Source organism: Candoia aspera, chromosome 7, assembly GCF_035149785.1.
Source record: "Candoia aspera isolate rCanAsp1 chromosome 7, rCanAsp1.hap2, whole genome shotgun sequence".
Taxonomy (NCBI): Eukaryota; Metazoa; Chordata; class Lepidosauria; order Squamata; family Boidae; genus Candoia; species Candoia aspera.
In genome coordinates this window covers 74012472-74033589 of record NC_086159.1, presented here as the reverse complement: position 1 = coordinate 74033589, position 21118 = coordinate 74012472, and the positions used below count along the sequence as shown (strand labels likewise).

General features: G+C 38.9%; 1 protein-coding gene and 1 long non-coding RNA gene across 2 annotated transcripts in view; both read left to right on the top strand.

Annotated features, from left to right (window-relative positions):
* Positions 1–13404, top strand: part of BMAL2 (basic helix-loop-helix ARNT like 2) — a 30068-nt gene extending 16664 nt beyond the window's left edge. Inside the window, exons 8-16 of the mRNA XM_063308119.1 lie at positions 774–917; positions 2861–3101; positions 3538–3644; positions 5560–5710; positions 7043–7101; positions 8503–8611; positions 8742–8826; positions 10325–10433; positions 12277–13404. Coding sequence (XP_063164189.1) covers positions 774–917; positions 2861–3101; positions 3538–3644; positions 5560–5710; positions 7043–7101; positions 8503–8611; positions 8742–8826; positions 10325–10433; positions 12277–12398 — 1127 coding nt within the window. The 3' untranslated portion in view covers positions 12399–13404. The remainder of the gene's footprint in view (positions 1–773; positions 918–2860; positions 3102–3537; positions 3645–5559; positions 5711–7042; positions 7102–8502; positions 8612–8741; positions 8827–10324; positions 10434–12276) is intronic.
* Positions 13405–16371: 2967 nt separating this feature from the next.
* LOC134500743 (uncharacterized) lies at positions 16372–20174 on the top strand. Its single transcript, XR_010068293.1, has 3 exons — positions 16372–17114; positions 17190–18878; positions 18912–20174. It is a non-coding gene; the product is annotated as an uncharacterized LOC134500743 (long non-coding RNA).
* The last annotated feature ends 944 nt before the right edge of the window (positions 20175–21118 follow it).

Below are 21118 nucleotides of genomic sequence, written 5' to 3'. Positions count from 1 at the left end.
AGGTTGAATCAGTAATCCATGTATTGCAGCACTGCCCATTGTACCACCAATAGGGTCTGGCCCTCACAAACCAGGTTATGGAGAGCCAGTTTGGTCTAGTGGTTAAGGTTCTGGGCCAGAAACCAGGAGTCTGTGAGTTCTAGTCCCTCCTTAGGCATGAAAGCCGGTTGGGTGACTTGGGCCAGTCCCCCTCTCTCAGCCCAAGAGCCAATCAGGTGTAGTAGGAGAGTTCTAGTCCCGCCTTAGGCATGAAAGCAGGCTGGGTGACCTTGGGCCAGTCACACACTCTCAGCCCAACTTGGTGCAATGTAGAGTAGCTTCCTTGTGGTGCACCCCGGGCAACGTGACTTGTCACGGCTAAATAGTCTACACATCTGGCTGATGGACCTCACAAGGATTTCCCAGCAAGAAAAAGCATGAACACCGAACTGCTATGCCATACGATAAAAAACAAAACAAAACAGGTTATCAGAAATTTTAGTTGTCTCTCTAATCAAGAAATTACAATCTTCCTTCTACAAGATATAACTTAGACAACTACAATAAAGTTTGCCAAGTTTCTAGCAATAGCTATAGTTTGCAGAAGCTGAGTGATATCCCTTTCTTGTTTGGTTTCTTTTTATTTATTTATTTATTTGTTTGTTTTAAAAGTTGTACTTGTGTTTTATTGGTCTGGGACTGTAAATAATTTGATTTGGTTATAATGTTGCAAAATATTCATAGCTATATTACAAACATGTTTTTGTGTATTCTGCTCTGATTAAACTTGAAAGCTGGTTTGCAAGTTCACATGGATTTTCAAGCGGGATCTTCTCATCTGCATTCTGGTGCTCGGCGTTCATTTTTTTGCCGCATAAAGTGTACAAAAACCACAGTCAAAGAAGAGAAGGAGTCCTTGCCAAACTCAAAAAAGAAAGGTATTGTTTAAATGACAATTCTCTTTCAGATATGATAAATGGTAATCCTGGTGAATTATTTTATCATTGAGGGTTGCACTGTAGAAATAAACCTGACTGAGGTCACTAGAACTTTCTGAGCAGACATATTAATAATTGTACTTTGAGGGATTTAAAATTGTAATAAAACTGTGAATAGTAAAAGTTGAAGTTTCCTTCAAGTTGAGCTTGACTCTTGAATTCATCCATGAAGTGCCATTGTTCTAGGATGCCCTTTTGACTTCCAAGTCTAGCCTATAGCCTTGGGATTTCATTATGTTTGGATCTGGATGGGGAGGAACAGTCTCAGGATTAATCCTAATAAGACTGAGTGGCTGTGGATATTTGGTCCCCCTAGTCCTGAGGAATCTCCACCTTGCATCATGGGTGGGACTACATTTCCCCATTTGAGACTGATCTGCAATCTGGAGGTCATCCTGGATTCACAGCTCTTACTTGAAGAGCAGGTAGCAGCTGTGAAGGGGGTGGGGGGTTTCATAGATCCATCAGGTGTGCTCATTCTTAGATTGGGAGGCCTTTCAGACAGTCATTCATGCCCTATTCACCTCAAGGCTGAACTGCAATGCACTGTACATAGGGGCTGCCCTTGACCATTCAGAAGGTTAGCTGGTCCAGAATGTGGTGACACAGGCAATGATGGGCTTAACCACAGTTCATGTGTCATTGCTGCTTCATGAGCTGCACTGGTTGCCAGTTGGCTTCTGGGTGCAGTTCAAGGTGCTGGTTATCACACTTCATGGCACAGGGCCAGATTATTTGAGGAACCACTTATCTCTAATAGTTTCTGCCTGCCCAGTAAGGTCGAGCAGAGTGGCACGCTCCAGGTCCCTACAATTAATGTCATTTATAGGGACCTAGGAAGCCATCTTCTCTGTTGGGTGTCTGGTACAGCATCGGCCTGGAAATCTGTCCAGTTCTTACCCTAAGGATATTCCATAAGTCTGAAAACTTGCTTTGATCCCAGACTTGAGGATAAGATGGTTGCTTAGTCCGTTTCATTTTGGGTGTGTGTGTGTTATGTTATTCCAGACATTCATGATCTTTTTCTTTTTGTGTATGTGTTTGTGACTTTTAATATGTAAGCTGCCCAGTGTCTTTTGGGGTCACGCAGCCTCTAAATCTAATAAAATATTTATATAAATAAATTAAATGGTCTCCCATTCAATATTAACCAAGTCAGACTCTGCTTAGCTTTTTCAAGACCAACCAAGAATGGCTTAGTGTTGCAATCCAACCAAACAGTTGAGTGAAAGGTTCCTATTTTCCACTCAAAGTAGCAGCCTTGCGCTTGAGAGGGACATTTTGAAGAATTTTTGAACTGTTTTGTACACCTAGTTTTAAATTATATTGGTAAGGAGAAATGTCACAATATAAATGTCAATCATGAATGCTAGCTCTGCTTTGAAGGATTATTTTATTTATTTATTTATTTATTATTTAGATAACGAATTTATTCACCGCCCATCTCACTGAGAGAGCAACTGTGGGCGATTTACATAAAATAGGAATAAAACATTAGTTAAAATACAATAATACAACAGAACAATGCAATAAAAGCAGTTGTCTTAATAAATAATATTATGAAAATCTAGGCTTCCTCTTCCGTTTTACCGGGGTCATTAAAAGCTGCATCACAGTTTAAGTCAAAATGATATTGCACAGGAAAACCGTCACTATATGCAAGAACACAGTTTAATGGGCAGTAACTGTGACTTCTGTTCCCCAATCTTTTGTAAAATTGGAAGTGCACTTCCATAGATCAAATAAACCTGAATAGTGCTTAAAAACAAATCTTTATACTGATTAACACTGCAGTCTTCTGCATAGATTTCCTGCTCCTGCTACCATCAGAGGTTCTTAGAGGAAAAAAAAAATAAAAATCTATTCTGTTTTGACTCCATTAGATCATAAAAAGTACTGTACCGTTCATTGCACTGGTTATCTGAAGAGTTGGCCCACAAATGAGGTGGGAGTTGAAGAAGAGAATGATGCGGAAAAAGAGAGTGGTAACTTTAATTGTCTTGTTGCAATTGGGCGATTACACCCTTACACCATTCCACAAAAAAGCATTGAGATTAAAGTCAAGCCAACGGAATTTGTAACCCGCTTTGCCATGGATGGAAAATTTGTGTTTGTAGATCAGCGGTAAGTGTTTTTGTCTTACTACATTTTAAAACTATAGCTGTTAGAATGAACTTGGCTAAGGTTTTCAATATTTAGTGTATCAATTCTATTTTCTATAGTACTTCCAGTAATGTGTTCCTTGGCAATATAAAGCCATTCTGTAGCAAGTCATTGTTGAATCAGATGTGTTTTAACTTTGTAAAAGTTTCACATAAAGCCAAAAAGTTCTAGTTGATTAAAGTTACTCCTATAAATAATAAGCAAGATTCTGAGGATTAGAAGTTATAGTTTCAGATCTGTGTTTATGGGGGGAGGGGGGGTCTTTCACCAAATTAGGTAATGTCTCTTTCTTACGGTATGTGTCTTTTATTTTGTATATACTAAAAAAAAGCTACTGAATTATGGAAAGTTAGTTTTAGAAGATTGTAGATTATACTCCATTCATATTTCCTTACAGAGCCACAGCAATTTTAGGATATTTACCCCAAGAACTATTAGGAACTTCTTGTTATGAATATTTCCACCAAGATGACCACAATCATCTAACTGAAAAACACAAAACAGGTATAGTATGGCTGTTATTCCCTAACTACAGTGTAGAATTCTTGAATAAACATTTTGCTATGAAGCTTCTGACCTTGAATATTTGAATATGACCTTGTTGGAAAGCAGAATTAAATAGCATTAACATATATAACTTTGCAAACTTGATTTTCAAAAAGATTTCAATTGATAGCTTAGCTTTAGGTAGAACTGCCTTCCCTCGAATAGTTCTTAACACAATCAAAGAAACTGTACAGTTGTTTAGCCTACCAATGGGAGATTTAGAACTTCATTCTTCTCCACCTTATTCCTTAAGCCCAAAACGTGCAAAGTAAAGCCAATTAAGCATATCCAGATGGACACGTTTACAAGATCTCCACGATGGATAGGTTTGTAAGGGAAGTTTATGGATGAGTTCAGCGGAACGTACAGCCCCTTTCCAAATCTTTATGTTCAATGTTTGAACATCCATCAAAGCATCAGATTGCTAGGATATCATAACACACTTTCAAGCTTTAGAAGGCTATTGTAGCAAAACAATGGAACTGTGATCTTAAGAATAGATCTCTACCGAACAAATAAATATGTAATCCAATGGCTGCAGACTTGGATTTAAAGTTTGGCAAGGAGCTTATTTGATGTCTGAGACCTTACTAACTAAATACTGACCTATTGTAAATAGTTAGTGTAAATATTGTAGAGTACACATACACAGAACTGCTAATTGTTCCATTATATTTTTGAGTTAGTTTTCAGCTTAGAGAGTGCCACTAAAACTGTGTACAGTTTAAACTTTTAAACCATCCTATTTCTAAGTTTCTATTTCTGTTCCTTCCTTGTGTAATTTGTCAAACCACAGCTTGAAATGTGATTAGAATCATGTAGAGCACATGCATCATGCATGCATGCATGTGTCCATCCATATGATGCTAAAGTGCAAAGATGGAGTAAGAAATAATAAGTCAAATAAATTAGACATGAGATAAGAAAAGGAAATACAGCTAAATCTAGTTTATAGCAACATTATTAATTACATTTTTCCATATCTTTCTGTCCTTGCAAATTGTCTTTGTTTCCATCATATAAATACTTTGCTTTTTTCATTGGCTTTTCTTCTTGAAGCTTCTCACCTCTTTCTTCTTGAGGAGCTCTTCAGCTTCAACCACTATTTTCCTGGTCTTCTTCTTGACCCAGTCACTCTTCTTATATTTGTTTTATAGTTCAATCCACATTTGTTTTCTCTGTATCACCAAAATACATCAGTGTACTTGTTTCCAACTGGTCATTCATTTTTGTATTCCACATTCATAAACAAGTCAGGGGGCTTCACACATTCTGGTCTCAGTAAGCACCCAATTTATTCTCACAGTGCTTCACTTCCATCATGCATCTCTTACCTTCTTCAGCTGTCAACCTCCATCTCCACATTCATATAAAAAGTTCTGTAATTCGAAGCCATTACCTTTGTAACGCATAACTTTGCATGCAACAAATGTACAATAAATTTCCTCATTTTCATACCTTTCCCAGTGATCTCTCTCCATGATCAAGCTGGACAGGCAGATGCAGTTGTTTCAAGGCATTGCCTAGAGTAACTTGAGTTAGCTGGCATAGTATAATGTAGCTCTGTCCACATTGTGTTTTTTTCCACCAAGAGAAATAAAGTAGATTTTCATCTCCCCTTCAATTTGCTGGCAGAAGCCTGTAGCTGAATCTTTCAAAATCCATGGTGGATTTCCCTAAACAGATGCTCCGTTCCTTCCCAACTGTTACGTTGAAATCAATATGATCAGTCTAATAGAATAACTGAGAGAACATGTAGAACATTTAAAAGGCTTTGTGAAATTGCCATGTAGGTAAGCACCATTTAGTTAGCACAGAAATTAACCTTGGTTTTATTTAATAACTTGTTTCTATGAAATGTATTTTTCCCCAGTGCTACAGAGCAAAGAAAAAATATTTACAAATTTCTACAAATTCAAAGCAAAAGATGGTTCTTTTGTCACCTTAAAAAGTCAGTGGTTTGGTTTCATCAACCCATGGACCAAAGAACTGGAATATATTGTGTCAATCAATACAGTTGTTTTGTAAGTTTCTCAGCTCTATATACACAGCCTATTTTTTATCTAGTTCTATTTTATGTTTTAATTATACAACATTAAGCGAGCAGTTACGTTGGGTTTAGACCAGTTAATCATAACTGGAGCATTTTGCTGTCTGAGTTGGTTTTTTATTCACTTATGAAACATGGCGACAAATGCTAGATCTGAGTAAAACATACTGCATTTACCTTTATATCAGCCTGTATTTGATTGTATTTATTAAATACGTGGCCTTTCTCATTACATTTCAGACCTTTTGGGTAAAAGACACACACACACACACACACACACATGAATGACAAGCTCTTTTCCAATTGCTTTGTGCTAGAAGCTTCCTGTAGTATTATTGTGATGTGCAGGACATTTCAAACACCAAGCACTTTGAACGTGAGACGCCATTTCAGATTTGAGACACTTGTTTCAAGTTCAAGAATCAGAAGGAGTTTGATGGCAAAAATGAAACTAACACATTTTACTGAAAGGCAGAAGGTTTTGTCAACCACACTCACTTAGAAGCTCACTTAAAGCTGACGCCTTTTCATAAAATGTGTTAGTCTAGAAAGCTGAGTTTTGGGCTGTTATAGATTCCCCTCCTATACAGCTCTCCTCCTACAGTGCCAAGGTCAGGACAGTTTTCTCAAACTTTGAACTGGCTGCTTCAATCATTCGGGGGTGGTTTCAAAACTGAAATGGGGCAAAAGGGGCAGAAATATTAGTTATTTTCCTCTGATACATTAAAGAATATTGTTCTCCTTAGAAGAAACTGCATTTTCTTTGTTTATACAGAAATAATGTGTTGTTGAAGCCATCAAAGAGAAGGTTCCTTATGCTAACTGATGGGGCTTTATATATATTTTGAACATGCCGAGCTGGTGTTGAGTTCAGACGTTTACACAGATGTTGGAAGTCGGCCCTGAGATAAAGGTTTTCAAAGATGCTGAATTAGCGCCTAGGTGAAAAGTTTATCTAAACTCCTGTATGAAGCAGATGGGAGTAGGATCAGATATGTAGCACTTTTGCCTGTTGAGAACCAAAATAAAGGTATATAAAGCCAGATATCCCTCATTTAATTCTCTAATCAGTGGTGGCAACCGAGTCCAGAAGGGACTGTAAACCTAGCCAGATCCAAAATTCAACCCCCATTTCCATCTAAGGATAGCCTATCCGTGACAAAATTGTACTTATTTTTTAACTTACATGGAATAACATGTTCATCTTGTGCTTCTCTCCTGCTTGCCTGAGCAGCAAATTGTGCATAGAGCAGATGATGTATGGCTAGGGAAACTCCTTCATGCATTTTTGTTTTTATGTTTCTAGAGGTCATAACGAATCGGGTGAAGAAAACCGACAGCCCTGCAGTTCCCTGTCTTCAGAAGGCAAGTCTGTCCTTCAGTGGTAACAGGCACTTCCTTTCAGCTACTTCATGTAGCTGGCTTAGACGGATCAAAACCCGAGCTGTTACAAGGGTAACGCTCCGTTGAATGTTATTCAACAGATGTGCTTGCTCCATCTTCCAAACGTTTCTTAATAAGTGACCAGAATTCACAGAAGCATGCAAGTATCACGAGTGAGGCTCTGCTGAGACAACTGTTTGAGACACCACTTCTTCTGTGGTTTCTCCAAATTGAATGCAACTGGAATCAGAGATGCCCCAGACCCAATGTGCATTCACAAGACAAAAGGTCTGTAATGTCACTTATCTTGACATTCTGTTTTGGAAGAAAAAAACCTGCTAGTTTACCCCAGTAAAGAAAGCACTGACTTTCTAAACACCATAATGGCCTTCAGTTTAATATGTAGTTAGCTCATATTCAAAAGCATCTCTTCTCTCTACCTACCCGATATTAAAAGTGTAGATAGATGCATTTGCTGTTCTCAATTGAGGATTCATAGACAAATGTGCTCATACACTTGAAAAACTGCATGCTTCTTTTTGGTTGGGTTTAGTCTTCTAAAGAAAAAAAAACAATGGAAAAGGAACCATAATTACATTTTTTGTTTCAGTGGAACAGTGGCAATTATAGTGTATTGGAGCACTGTTTTATTGAAGGGAAATGTCATATTACTCATAAAGGTTCAAACTGGTGGTTGCGTAACATAAAAGGGCATGAAAAACAAACACATAAAATAAGATTAAAATAAATATATTGTCATGAGCACCGTTGAGCTGAATGCATCAGCACAACGGCACACATGACAATACCACGGAAACAAGAGTAAGGGATTTAAAGATAAGCAAAGCGACGCACAACAACAGACACAGACCCCGAGGAGAAGGGAACGACCCCGGCCGGAAGAACCAGTCAAAAGAACACAAAGGGGGAAGAAAGAGCGACAAAGACAGGGCGGATCACGAGGCACGCCTGGAGCTGTCAGCAGGAATGCAACGGATATCGCCCAGCTGACAGCAATCACCGGCCGGAGGAAGAAAGCGATTATGAGCGAAGCCTGGGGCACCAGCAGGGGCCCTGCGACCCCTCACCTACCGGCAACGAAGCATACAGGACTTGGAGGGATGACACAACCCAAGGTGGGGGGGGCGGTGACCAGCGCGGGCTATTTAAACCCCGTACCGGCGCGCTCCCTTCACTCTCGGCTTTTTCTAGCTATGCACTATGCTGAAATAAACCAGAACCTGATCTTCCCTGAATCAGTGTCTGTGTTTTACTCAGTAGTAGGCAGCGCATGACATATATCCTATTCTTGTTTTAACCAGTTTCATTTTAGAAAAGGTAAATGTTGGTATCCGTAACATTTTATTTTCTCTTAAAATACAGATACAACAAAACCACAATTTCTTGGTGTACCAGGAATGTCCACAGGTACTATCCTTGGAGCTGGTAGCATAGGAACCAAAATTGCAAATGAAGTCTTAGATCTGCAAAGGTAGTAGCTCTTTAATTTTGGCTATAAATTTGCTTTTAACATGAGCTATATTAATGAAAAGCATTATCAACGACCAAACTTTAACAATACTTTGTGATGAGGATTAAATCATAGATTTTGCTTTATCTAGATTACGTTCATCTCCTCTTGGTGAGTTAAGCCCATCCGATCTTATGAGGAAGTCTTCTCCTGTCCTAGCTGTAAACTGTGATAATGTGAGTATCCATAAGCTACTTGCTACCAGAAGATCTAGACCACAGAACTGGATCTGACTGAATGTACAAGTGTAAAGTGTATCTGTGCACCGAGTGAGAACCAAGCTACATACCTGACTTCACCTCTGCTATGGTATAGGGCTTGGTTACTTGAGGAACTGCCTGTCTCCCTTAGTATCTGCCCAAGCACTTCTATCTTGCAGGGTTGGTACAGTCCGGGTTCCTTTGATTAAACCGGGTGACCTATTGGGACCCCAGAAACGTGCCTTCTCTGGAGCAGTGCCAGCCCTCTGGAATGAGATTCTCCTGAGATCTGGGTGGCCCCTGTAATGGAATGTGGGAATGATATTGTGGGAAACAAGGGAAGAGATGCTGCCTAGCGAACAATCAGATAAGAGGGGGTGTAGCCTGCAGCTGCATAATGGGAAGAGAAAGAAAGTCAGAAAGGAACCTCCCTAACTTATCAGGTGATAAAAGGAACGGCAGGAGATTTCAGACTTGCAAGATTGAAGTCAGTCTTCCCAGGTACACCAGACAGGAAACACGACCAGATGACATTGTAGAACCTTGAAGGTCTGAAAGTCCAAATCTCCTGCTGTCTCTTTTACCGCCTGATTAACTTCCTGCTGTTCAGAAGAGTGATGAAGACCTGGCTCTTCACCTGAGGGAGAGCAAGACCCTTTGCTTCATTCCATCTGGTCTGTCACACTTGCCTTCTTTTATCTTTTATTGCAATTTCTTTGCTTGATTGTTGTGACCTGCCCAGAGTCATTGGAAGTTGGGCAGCATACAAGTTTAATAAATTATTATTATTATTATTATGGCATGGACATTGATGAAGAATACCTACATGATCAGATACATGTTCTGCCATTGAACAAGATACTAGTGCAGTGGTAGCTTTGGTCGCATTTATGATCAGCATATAGATATACAGGATTTCTAAAAATGGGAAAATACTATTGTATCCTGACTTTTTTTTTTCCTGGACCTTCTCACCTGTCTTCATTTATAGTGGGATATGAATATAGGAGACAGGTACAGCGGATGGGCACTGCTGTTTGCTCTAGAGAAGGAACCCCTTCAAATATATAATACATGAGAAATGCACAGGATTCCTTGAATCAGGATTGGCTTCTGGTTAGGGATCTCCACGTGGTTTTCATTTGATTTTCATTAGATGAATGGCTGGGTCAAGGCAATTAGAAGCAGAAAGAAAAAGACAGAATCCGTTAGTAGACAGATTCCTGTATTCCCATACTTAACTCCACATCTCTGAACGTTTACTCTAAAGTAAGCATTGTGCTGTAGTTTTCAGTGAAACAGTGTGTATTCTTCTGTTGAATTATGGCCTTGAAATCCCACTTAGCATGAAGATCATGTAGGCAACGTGGACAATTAAAGGTATTCTTATTTGTAACTGAGTTATTGCCTTAGACTCATTTTTCACTAACAATATATACTGATTCCACTGATTTTTTTTTTAATGTCATTTCAGGTGCCAAATAAAGAACTTACAGAACTAAGTCCTCCAGGGATAGAAGATTTAGAAACTTCAGGGCAAAATCAAGATGTGATTTCATTCTCTAACAATGAGCCTCTTCTCAGTAAGTTTCCTTCTTCCTCACTTCTTTCCTGAAAATTTATAGCTTCTTCAGAAATACTGGTGGGAAAGGAATACTTTGAATCTGCGTCCAGCTGCGAGGTCCACCTGAGAGAAAACGTCTGCATGACATATGACTAAAGTCCGACCGATTGACAGAATAGTAAAAGAAACTCTGAACTGAGAAATTATTTCAGAGCCAAAACGATCAGACTTACTTGTGCCTCTCTTCATTCACCTTGTAACGATAGCAGAAGCAGAGCTTTTAAGTCAGTGTTTTTTTTCAAGCATGGCAACTTTAAGATGTGTGGACTTCAACTCCCAGAGTTCCCCAGCCAGCATGACAAGATGCAAGACAAAGTGCTGGTTTGCTTGTGATCTGGTTACCTGCAACACTACTTAGACCAGACAGAATCTGCCCACCAAGGTGTGGCTGCAGAATGTACTTGCTAAAAATCCCCCCGCAAGAGGGGACTCAGAGGCGACAGTTTTCTGCAGGAGCTTCCCTCTGGAACAAGTTATTTGCAGCAAATAATAATAATAGAACATATGATGCAATAAGAAGCATGGAAAATGAATGTATTAAAGACCCAGGGAGTTCTGCCTGGTAGGGAAAATGGAGTAAACGACTGCCAAGTTATACTTAAATGTGAGAAAAAAAACTACAGTAAATTGACCAGTCTGTGTATCAGGATAGAAATATTAAGATATGTGAATTCTGGTAGAAAGGTAATAGGTAATGTGTGTGTCGAATTATGTAAATATGGCTGTGTGTGATTCTTTCCACTTTGTTTAAATGAAAGAGTTGACTATGTCAGGAGAAACAAAAGTAAGCTAAATGCCGGGGAAGCGAGTACTTAAGAAACACATAAAACAGCAGGAGACATGGTCAAGAATGAGTGGGTACTGAATGAATGCAGACTGAATATAGTGAGCTGTGTGAAAGAGATGCATGGAGGTGGTTTGGTCATGCAGAGATACTGAAAGAAGATCGAAGTGAAGAACAAATACATGAAGGAAGAGGGAATGGGTCAAGAGGAAGAGGAAGACTAAGAAAAGGTGTTGTTGGATGGAGTTGCTGAGATCCTCGCAAAGGGAGAAGTGGGACATTTATGGAACAAAAGGTAATGCATGTATGAAGCAGCGTATGGATATGACGGAAGCAAGGATGATATGTAAGGACAGAAATATATGGGGAGACAATGAATGGTGTTGGTGGGAATTGTTTTAGATATATTCCCTTTTCTCTCTCTAAGTCTCTTTAATTTCTTTGGCTTATTATTTCTTACTCCCTTTCTTTGCTTTGCAGAATATTGCTTGCCCTTAACAGAACAGTGTGATGATGAGGATGCACAGGTAGTCCTCACTTCACAACCACAATTGGGACCAGAATTTCAGTTGCTAAGCAAAGTGGTCCTTAAGCAAATCCCACCCGATTTTACGACCTTTTTTGTAGTGGCGAATCAGATGGTTCCCCGTTGATTTTGCTTGCCAGAAGCCAGCCAGGAAGGTTGAAAATGGCAGTCAGGTGACCATGGGACACTGCAGCGGTCATAAATGTGAACCGGTTGCCAAGCGCCCAAATCACGATCATGGGACCACGGGGTTGCTGCATTGGTCATAAGTGTGAGAACTGGTTGTAAGTTGGTTTTTTCAACACTGTTGTAAGTCCAAACCATCACTAAATGAATGGTTGTTAAGCGAGGACTACCTGTAGAAATGTATCCTTGCATGCCAAAAGGGGAAGGAATCTTTCAGGATAAATAGTGAATTGTTGAGTATTGTTTTGCATAAACATTTTTCTGTGGACCATAAAATAATGGCATTTATTTACTTTTTTCCCCCAGGTGGCACTTCTCAATTAGATTTTGAAAAAGACACTCCCATGGCTGCTCTTATGAATTATTTGGAAGCTGAAGGAGGCCTCGCTGATCCCACAGAGCTCAGTGACATGCAGTGGACTCTTTAGTCTTATACCAGTGAGAAGATAGTCTTCAATGCACAAAAAGTAATCACTCATCCTCAAGTACTGTATTGGTGTATTTTAAGGCTTTAATTCCTATTTACAATAACAATATTTGCAGTATTAATATTTTTGAAAGACTTTTGCCTTATTTGTAAAAAAATGGCTTTGGCTCCTACGCTGAAGAGATGCAATATTTTTTAAAGACACAGAACCTCAATTTTGCTATTGATGTGTACGTAGACTTTAAACATGCTTTAAACATGGACAAATTTTTACTGAAATCTTTTAAGGGACATTATTGTAAGCAAGAAGCATAGAGATTCTGTTCTGAAATATCTCTGCCATTGAGATATTATTTATTTGTGGGTTTTGTTGATTAGATTTCTAATGTATTAATGTTTCTTCAGGAAAAATGCTGTGCTTGAGTAGACTTAGATACTATGTCAGTTCCCATAATAGCTGTAGTCTTTATACCATACTGTCTTTCTGTCTATGAAACCTGTGATCAAGGAACTGGTATGGGAAGGTTGTTAAACTGATCCATCATGCTTATCAGAAAACAATACTTTACAAAATTGCTGCAGGAACAGTTGAAAAAACTAATAAATAAGGTATCTAATTTGCAGAGGAGTGATATATTATAGGGCTGTGCAGGGCTTTGAAGTACAAATGTACCGGACTTGTCTGAACTCTTCAAAGCAGCCACATCTTTAAAAACCCAGCTGCTCCAAAGAGTTGCAGACAGGGGCTACGTTCATACTCCTGCATGCTCTGAAAGATCTTTTTGGAATCCAGTCAGAAATAAAGAATAGCCCTGTTTTTAACCCATGAATGAAATAGCCCTGTTTTAACCCAGCAAGTTAAAAGTTAAGATTAATATGAAAAGAAGATATAAGTCACTGTGTGTGCTCTATTAACTATTCATTACAGCATGATGATCACGTTTTTAAGGGAAAAAATTCAGATGTTGACATAGAACTTGGACCATTGAGATGTAGCACCATGGGATGGCAGAGGGCCAGGGCGGATGAAAGGTGGACTGGGAATTCTTATTTCTATCGCTCTGAGAGTAGGCCATAAATCCATTCAGCCACTTAATCAAATAACTATGGCTGTACTCTTGGATCTGGGAAATATTTCCTTATTAATTATTAATGTGTATTTCCCGCCAATAAAAAGAAGAGCTGAAAGAGAGGCAATGTGATCAGATCTAGAGCAGTACATGGATAACCTCCTTTTGGAATATCCTAGTGCCTTGGTACCACTTGGGGGGGATTTTAACGCCAGGCTAGGTCCTGATGACCAAACACTGTTCTCCAAATTTCAGCAGTACCTGCCAACCCATGCTCCTAATTTACCTGATGCCACTCTTGTACGCCTCTTCAAAGATAAAAGATCTAATTATTCTGGGATTTGTCTGGCCAAGTTTGCAAACAAGTTTAATCTATACATACTAAATGGCTCCATGAAAAGCGATCACCCAGGAGACTATACATTTATGGCTGGAACTAGGAAAAGTACTATTGATTATATGCTAGTCTCTACTAACTCATTACATTCAGTGGAGTCCTTTAAGGTGTTTCCACATCTAGAAAATGACCATCTTCCTTTATGTCTACATTTGAAGATACCTACTAGTCAGCTGCGGCAGGAGAAATATTTTACCCCTGTCATTGTACCAGCAGGACAAGTCAGTTGTCGTGCCAGATGGACCTTACAACTTGATCAAAGGGTGAAGAAGACATCGGCAGAGGATGATTTACAAACAATCCGATCATCGTTTATGTCTCCCAATACCTCACAAGACCCATTTTGTATAAAAACTTAATACAAAAATTACACCCGGTATTGACTCACATTACTAACCCTGACAGCAAAAGGGTTGTGATTTTCTCTAAGACATGGTTCGACAAAGAATATGTTGAAGCTAAGAAAGCCCTCACTGCAGCTTATCACTTATATAAATCCGAGACAGAGTCTATTAACAACGCAAATACAAAATCTCTTGAACACCTCCTTGCTAGCAAAAAGTGGCTGATAAGAAGAAGCAGGATATGAAAACCACGTGGAAACGTCTTATTGAAGCTGCCAAACTGAAGAACGCCTCTCTTTTTTGGCAACTATTATCCAATCAGACTGTCAGATCATCTACTATTCTAGACTCTCACATTTCACCAGAGGTGTGGGAATACCATTTCCAGAAAATGTATGAGGATCCTAACAATGCGATGTTGACACAAATGAATGAAGGTCTAACCGAGTGGCCCCCAGTCTCGGTGGCTGAAATCAAATTTCTTATTGGACAACTTAGAAAAGGGAAGGCTCCGGGAATGGATTTTATTTCAGCGGAAGTATTAAAGAATAATGTTGAATGGTGGTCCCCAATTTTAGCATCACTTTTTACCTATATTGATAATTCGGGGAGAATCCCAGAGGATTGGGGCCTGGCTATTACAGTCCCGATTTTTAAAAAAGGGAAGACAAATGATCCTGCCAATTACCGACCTATTAGTCTACTGAATATAATTAGTAAGTTATATGCTAGACATTTGCAAGGAAAACTCAAAGACTGGCTGGACCAGAGAAATCTTATAGCAGACAAACAGGCTGGCTTTAGAGAGGGCAGAGGAACTATTGAACAATGTCTGATTCTTCAACACTTGATTGAAAAATATTGTTCCAACAAGATAACATCATTGTATGCTGCTTACATAGACTTAAAGGCAGCTTTTGATTCTATATCTAGGCCTAAGCTGTGGGAGAAGTTGGAAGCCGCCTCAATAGATAGCAGGCTTCTCTACCTAATACATGCCCTACACTCAGATATGGCCTTGAAGGTCAGGTGCAATAGATCTGGGTCACTGTCCAAGCCGATTAAAGTACAAAAGGGGGTGAAACAGGGTTGCATTTTGGCTCCCCTACTTTTTAACTTTTACATTAATGATATGGTAAGATGCCTAAGTCACCCAGACTTTCATCCTCCTAAATTAGGGGACCGAAATATTGCCCTGCTGCTGTATGCAGACGATGCGGTCATACTCTCTAGGACTCCTATAGGTCTCAAGAGAGCTTTGACATCCTTGGCCCAATATTGTATTAATAATCAGTTAGAAATAAATTATCAGAAAACAAAGATAATGACCTTTGCTAAAAGGCTGAAACTTCACTCCTGGCATATAAATGGGCACAGAATAGAGCAAGTGACGAGCTTCAAATACCTAGGGGTAGTTGTGCATGCCACTGGATCTAGGAAACCTCACTTTGAGTATGCAGCTGATTCTGGACACAAATCAGCCAACGCCATTCTAAAGTTTTTCCGAAGCAAAGGCGGGCACTATATTCCAGCAGCTCTTAAGCTCTTCCAGGCGAAGTCATTAGCCCAGCTCCTTTATGGGTCCTGCGTTGGTGCTCCGACTTCAAGCATTACACCTCTGGAAAGAGTGCGGTCCAAATTTATTAGAGCAGTACTCCAAATGCCCAAATGTGTGACAAACGCTCAACTTCGATTGGAAGTCGGCATGATAAAAGTCGAGGCAAGAGTGCATCTAGCCTCCCTGAACCTTTGGTTAAAACTCAAGCGTTATCCCCAAGGTTTAGCACCACTCATTTTTCAAGATTACTTCCAATCCTCTTGGTTAAAGGACATTGAATTTAGCCTCGCAAAGCTAGGATTTTCTACAGATTCAATTCTTAGGATGGATTACGAACAGGCAAAATTGACCCTGAAGCAAAGGATAAAGGATATAGAGAGAGAAATGGACTTACAGAAGGCCCCTCATTTCCTATCTTCAGAGCATAATAAATATATTGTCAATACTGCTAACTACCTTTCTCAACTTGAAATTCCTAGCCAGTGGAAAGCTTTCTCCCTAGCTCAAAGCCATGTACTCCCTTCTGCAGTCTTGGAAGGCAGATACAAAAAAATCCCAATAGCTGCAAGGCGGTGCCCTTGTAACAATGGAGAGATAGAAACTACAGACCACGTGCTTCTCCGTTGTCCTTTTTATAAAGAGCTCAGGAGTAAACTAATATTACCTTTGATTAGTAAATGCCCTAGATGGAAAGATATAGATTGTATGCAGATGTTACTTATAGATGAATATCCAACTGTCACGGTGCAAGTAGCCAGATTCTGCACAGCTGCTATGAAGATACGTCAGATTATGATTGGAAAAATGTAGTAATGTATCCCTTGTAATAACTTTGTCGTCTATATAACACATTTTATATATGATATTTTACTCTTTTTATCACTCCTTTTAATATTTTACATATATTTTTATAGACCCTTATACCTGATAGAATATTAGTCATGATAATGCAAATTAATAAGATTGTTTTTAAACTTGATTAAGGGGCTCACTTACATTGTGATCCAAACGTATTTTAACACTTAATTGGAACTTGTAAACTCAAATTTAAAATTATTTTAATTTAGATGGCTCATATTTTATGGCTAATGGCTAATGTGCATATTTTTATAGAAATTCTAAATCGTCAGTGACCATAATAAAATCAGTTGAAATATAGCACCATGGGATAAAAAAAGCCAGAATTAAAAAGTGGGATACTTTTTGACAGTTTTGTTGGGACCGTCTTAAAGTATAAAGTATGAAAATGTGCAGAATAGAAAATGTGTTTTCTGTATGAAATGAAGACCTTGTGGCTTGGAAATACAGCCAAACTGTTCTGAGCAGATCTCGGTGGTTCAGAATTTCAGTATTCTGTATTTTCCACATTGTTGACACTGCTGCAAATGTACATGTGTATAACTAAGGTGGGAACATCTTACAGTTATACACATGTACTTACCTCCACCCCCATCCACTAGTGGTGTCCTTCCTTCCTTCCATGTTTCCCATCGAACATGTATTTCTGCCTGTGTCCGGTCCAGACCAGTTGGTTTGGGCTTTGTGCCTCAACCAACATTTGTTTTGATCTGGGCACAGACTGCCAAAAATGGGCTCTTCAGTGCATAGAACATTTTGCACATCCTTACTTCATGTATTAAATTGCACATGCTGAATTGGAGTAGCTCAAGTCTAGGATGTAGTTGTTGTTTTTTCCAAGTTGCGATATGGACTTTGTATCTGTCAAGAGGGGCAATATTTATTAGAAATGTTGAAGAAAATTATGAAAATGTTATAATGATTAGACTTAACTACTTTTATGATGTAATTCTGTCTATATTGACCAAAACGTTCCACTGAGTTCAATGAGATTAAGTAATAGATAATTATCTCTAGGATTATAGCCATAGAGTTCTGATCTAGACATTTTAGAATGTCCTTCTACAATAAATGAAATGCATTTCCTGTCTGTTGTGTTTGATCGCCTGAAAAATATACTTTTATTAAGTAATATACTAGCACATTTTGTCATATAAGCACCAACATCTTTTTTATTGGTTAAAAATACAAGCTGGACTTCAGGAATTCTTAAGAATGTGTGGATTTGGTTTCTTAGAGCAGTAAATTACTTAAACATGACCTTGCAGGTAAAAGTTGTCTACAAACGTTAACTTTTAGAAGCATCAATTAGTACTTTATGGAAGAAGTTCTTGGAATATAACATTAACAATCAGGTTCATTAAAACTAGTATTAGACTTAAATTATTGTAGGGTTCATGTCGAAGTATGTACACAAGGCTCTGTTTATACAGTATAAGGTTGTTATATGCATTGTAATATGCCCATAATCTAGCTATTGAGAACATGTGTGTCCGTTAAATGGCTGAGCCATTTGTGTTTCTTGTATTTGCAATTTCTAAAAGCACATTTGCTTTTTCCACATCGTTGATATCACTGCAAATGCACATGTGTATAACTGTAAGGTGGGAACATCTCCAAGAGCATTTGTCCCTACACTAATAGCAGCGAACAAGCTTTCACCGAGATCTGGATCTGATTTGGACCAACATGGGTGTGCAAATAACAGTTGCCAGCTGCCAGGATCACTTTAAAGCAAAGGCATCTTTTGGACCTGCATGTCAGCTGCTGTGGGCAGCCGCTCAGGTCTTTGAAAAGACACAGCTGCTTTAAAAGGTACCCAATAAGTGTTACTTGCACACCCCTGCAAATGCCACATCACCTTTCACCTTTCAAAGCTGGACCTCCACAGAGCTCTAATAGGAAAAAAAGAAAGCTAAATAATTACTTTAAACAGCCACTAGATGTCTAGTTACTTCTGTTCTAGAGCAAAATGAAGATCCTCTTGCACCAGTTTTATTGCAAAGCATGTATTATAGTATACAGTGTGTGCAATTACAGTACAGAAATGCCAAAGTATAAATAATGAATCTTTGGGGAATTCAGAAGATGAACCACTTAAACGGACCTATTTTTTTTCCTCATTTTTTGCTTGCTCCCTTTTTAGATAGTCTTTTGATAAAATACTGCATGGATCAAACATACTATAAAATACTGCATGTATCTAACCTTGTTGACTCAGTGAGGATGAATGTAGCTCATAATCATTGAGTAAGTAAGGCCTGAAAGAGGCGTTCACCTTCTTAAGGTGTGCTATCACTTCTGTCACCCATTTTCCAAGCAAGAAATAAAAACAGGGGTGAAGTATTTATATCCATCATAGCGTGATTTGGGAAGGAAATATGTCATCAATGAATTGTTGAACTTTTGTATAACATTGTCTGGGATAACTGGTTACCAATGGGGATATCCACTGGGGGGGTCAGAAGTCAAGATAATGCCCTGCACCATGGAAGTGTCTTGACTCTGATCCTCTGGTGAGCCTGTCAAATCAGAATTGTATATGAATTGTCATAGACTGAGCTGTGTGTGGGTCATTGTTGACTCCTGTTGACTGCCTGGACCAGTCCCTGCAGTTTCCTTGGCAAGGTTTTTCAGAAGTGGTTTGCCATTGCCTCCTTCCTAGGGCTAAGAGAGACTGACTGGCCCAAGGACACCCAGCTGGCTTTGTGCCTAAAGCAGGACTAGAACTCCCAGTCTCCTGGTTTCTAGCCTGGTGCCTTAACCACTACACCAAACTGGCTCTCAAGTAGACTGAGCTGCAGTCATAAACAATTAAATGGGTTTGCTTTGTTCTCTTAATATTTAGTTAGATAACAAAATTTGAAATTGGAAGATGTGATTTCACAGTAGGTTAATATGGAAAAGCCTGTTAATGGGTCTCTTCCTGCCCTACTGACCTGAACATTTATTGGCTTCAGGTGTTTCAAATGTTCAACAGATGGGTCATAAGAGGAATCCTAATGCACATTAGAAATGTGTCCACTCTTAAAAGACTTTGTGGTTTCTATAAACTTTTTGTGGTATCAGCTTATTCAGTGTAAAAAGGGTTTCCGTGAGCAACATCTACAGTTTATCTGTTCATTTGCTCATTACTGTTTTTCCTTATATGTATCAGTTGAAAAGCACACTGATTTTTCTTTTCATCAATTTCAGTTTCTACTTCTCAGTGTATATATTTTTTATATTTATGCTAACTAATAGATAAAATTAAAATTAAGATATTTATACAAAAATATCCTTCCAACGCATTGCTTAAAAATGGAGTATATTAATTTTTATATTGCACATAAACAGGCATGAAGTTTCTGGAGGTATGGATTTATACTTTTTTTCCTGCTGAAGCATGTGAAGATTGCAGATTGAGATTTCAAAAAGGAATCCACTTTCTTTGGGTCGTTGATCAATTATCACAATAATTGTAAAGCGGGGATATGTAATATTTTCCCTTGACTTTTGAGTATGCAACCCAGAAAACTGTGAGACAAGCATTACATTTGAGTTAATTACATCTGATTGATTGATTACATGCCATTCAAGTTGGTGTTGACCCTTAGTGAGCGCATACATAGACTTTCTCCAAGAGGATCTGCTCCCAACTTCCAATGGTGCCTCCATAACCACTGTAGCTGGGTCTACCCACCTTGCTGTAGGCCATCCTCTTCTTCTCTTTTGTTCCATCTTTCCCAGCATTATAGACTTCTCCAGAGAGTTAGGTCATTGCATAATATGTCTGAAGTAGGATAATTTGAGCCTGTAAATTCATTACATTTACAGTTAATTAAATTTAAGTAAAGTTAATCTGATTATTCTGCAGTCATATATGTAAGACTCTTTGGAAGTCTCGGGGAAACATTTCCAAGATTTTCAGGGACGTTCTTTAAATACTATGAAATGCCAATGCTTATACATCATGTAAAAATATGTGCGCAAACACCACAGAATTTCAGTAACTATTATCCAGCACACAGAAAAGTACTGCTCAGATGACAACAAAATGCACAGGATATGTGTTATGAATAAGACAGCATTGGGTTAAATTAAGTAACAGCATTTCATACTGAATGGAGATCAGAGATTCACTCTAGCTCTGACCTATCTTTACCATCTCTTTACAGATTTTCCAGGAATAATCACTGTGGAATTTAAGTTATAAGCCAGACCTGAAGCCTGGGATTTCCATTCATTGGTCTAATAATGAATCAGCTGATACAGGTGTTGGAAGTCCTGGCAAATCTAGCATGCCTCATTAGCATGTGCATTAGCATGTAAATTGAATTTGTCCCACAATGCAACTCTGAGGAAGTTGTTTGTTCCTCTCTCCCTCCCTCCCTCCTTCTTCCACCCAGGGAGAAGCTAGCATGCTGCTCTGCTCTCCGTTCATCAGGGCCATGTGCTTGGGCCTTGATGAAGAATTCTGCCCCTTTCTTCCATGCAGTTCTTGGCAGCAATTAG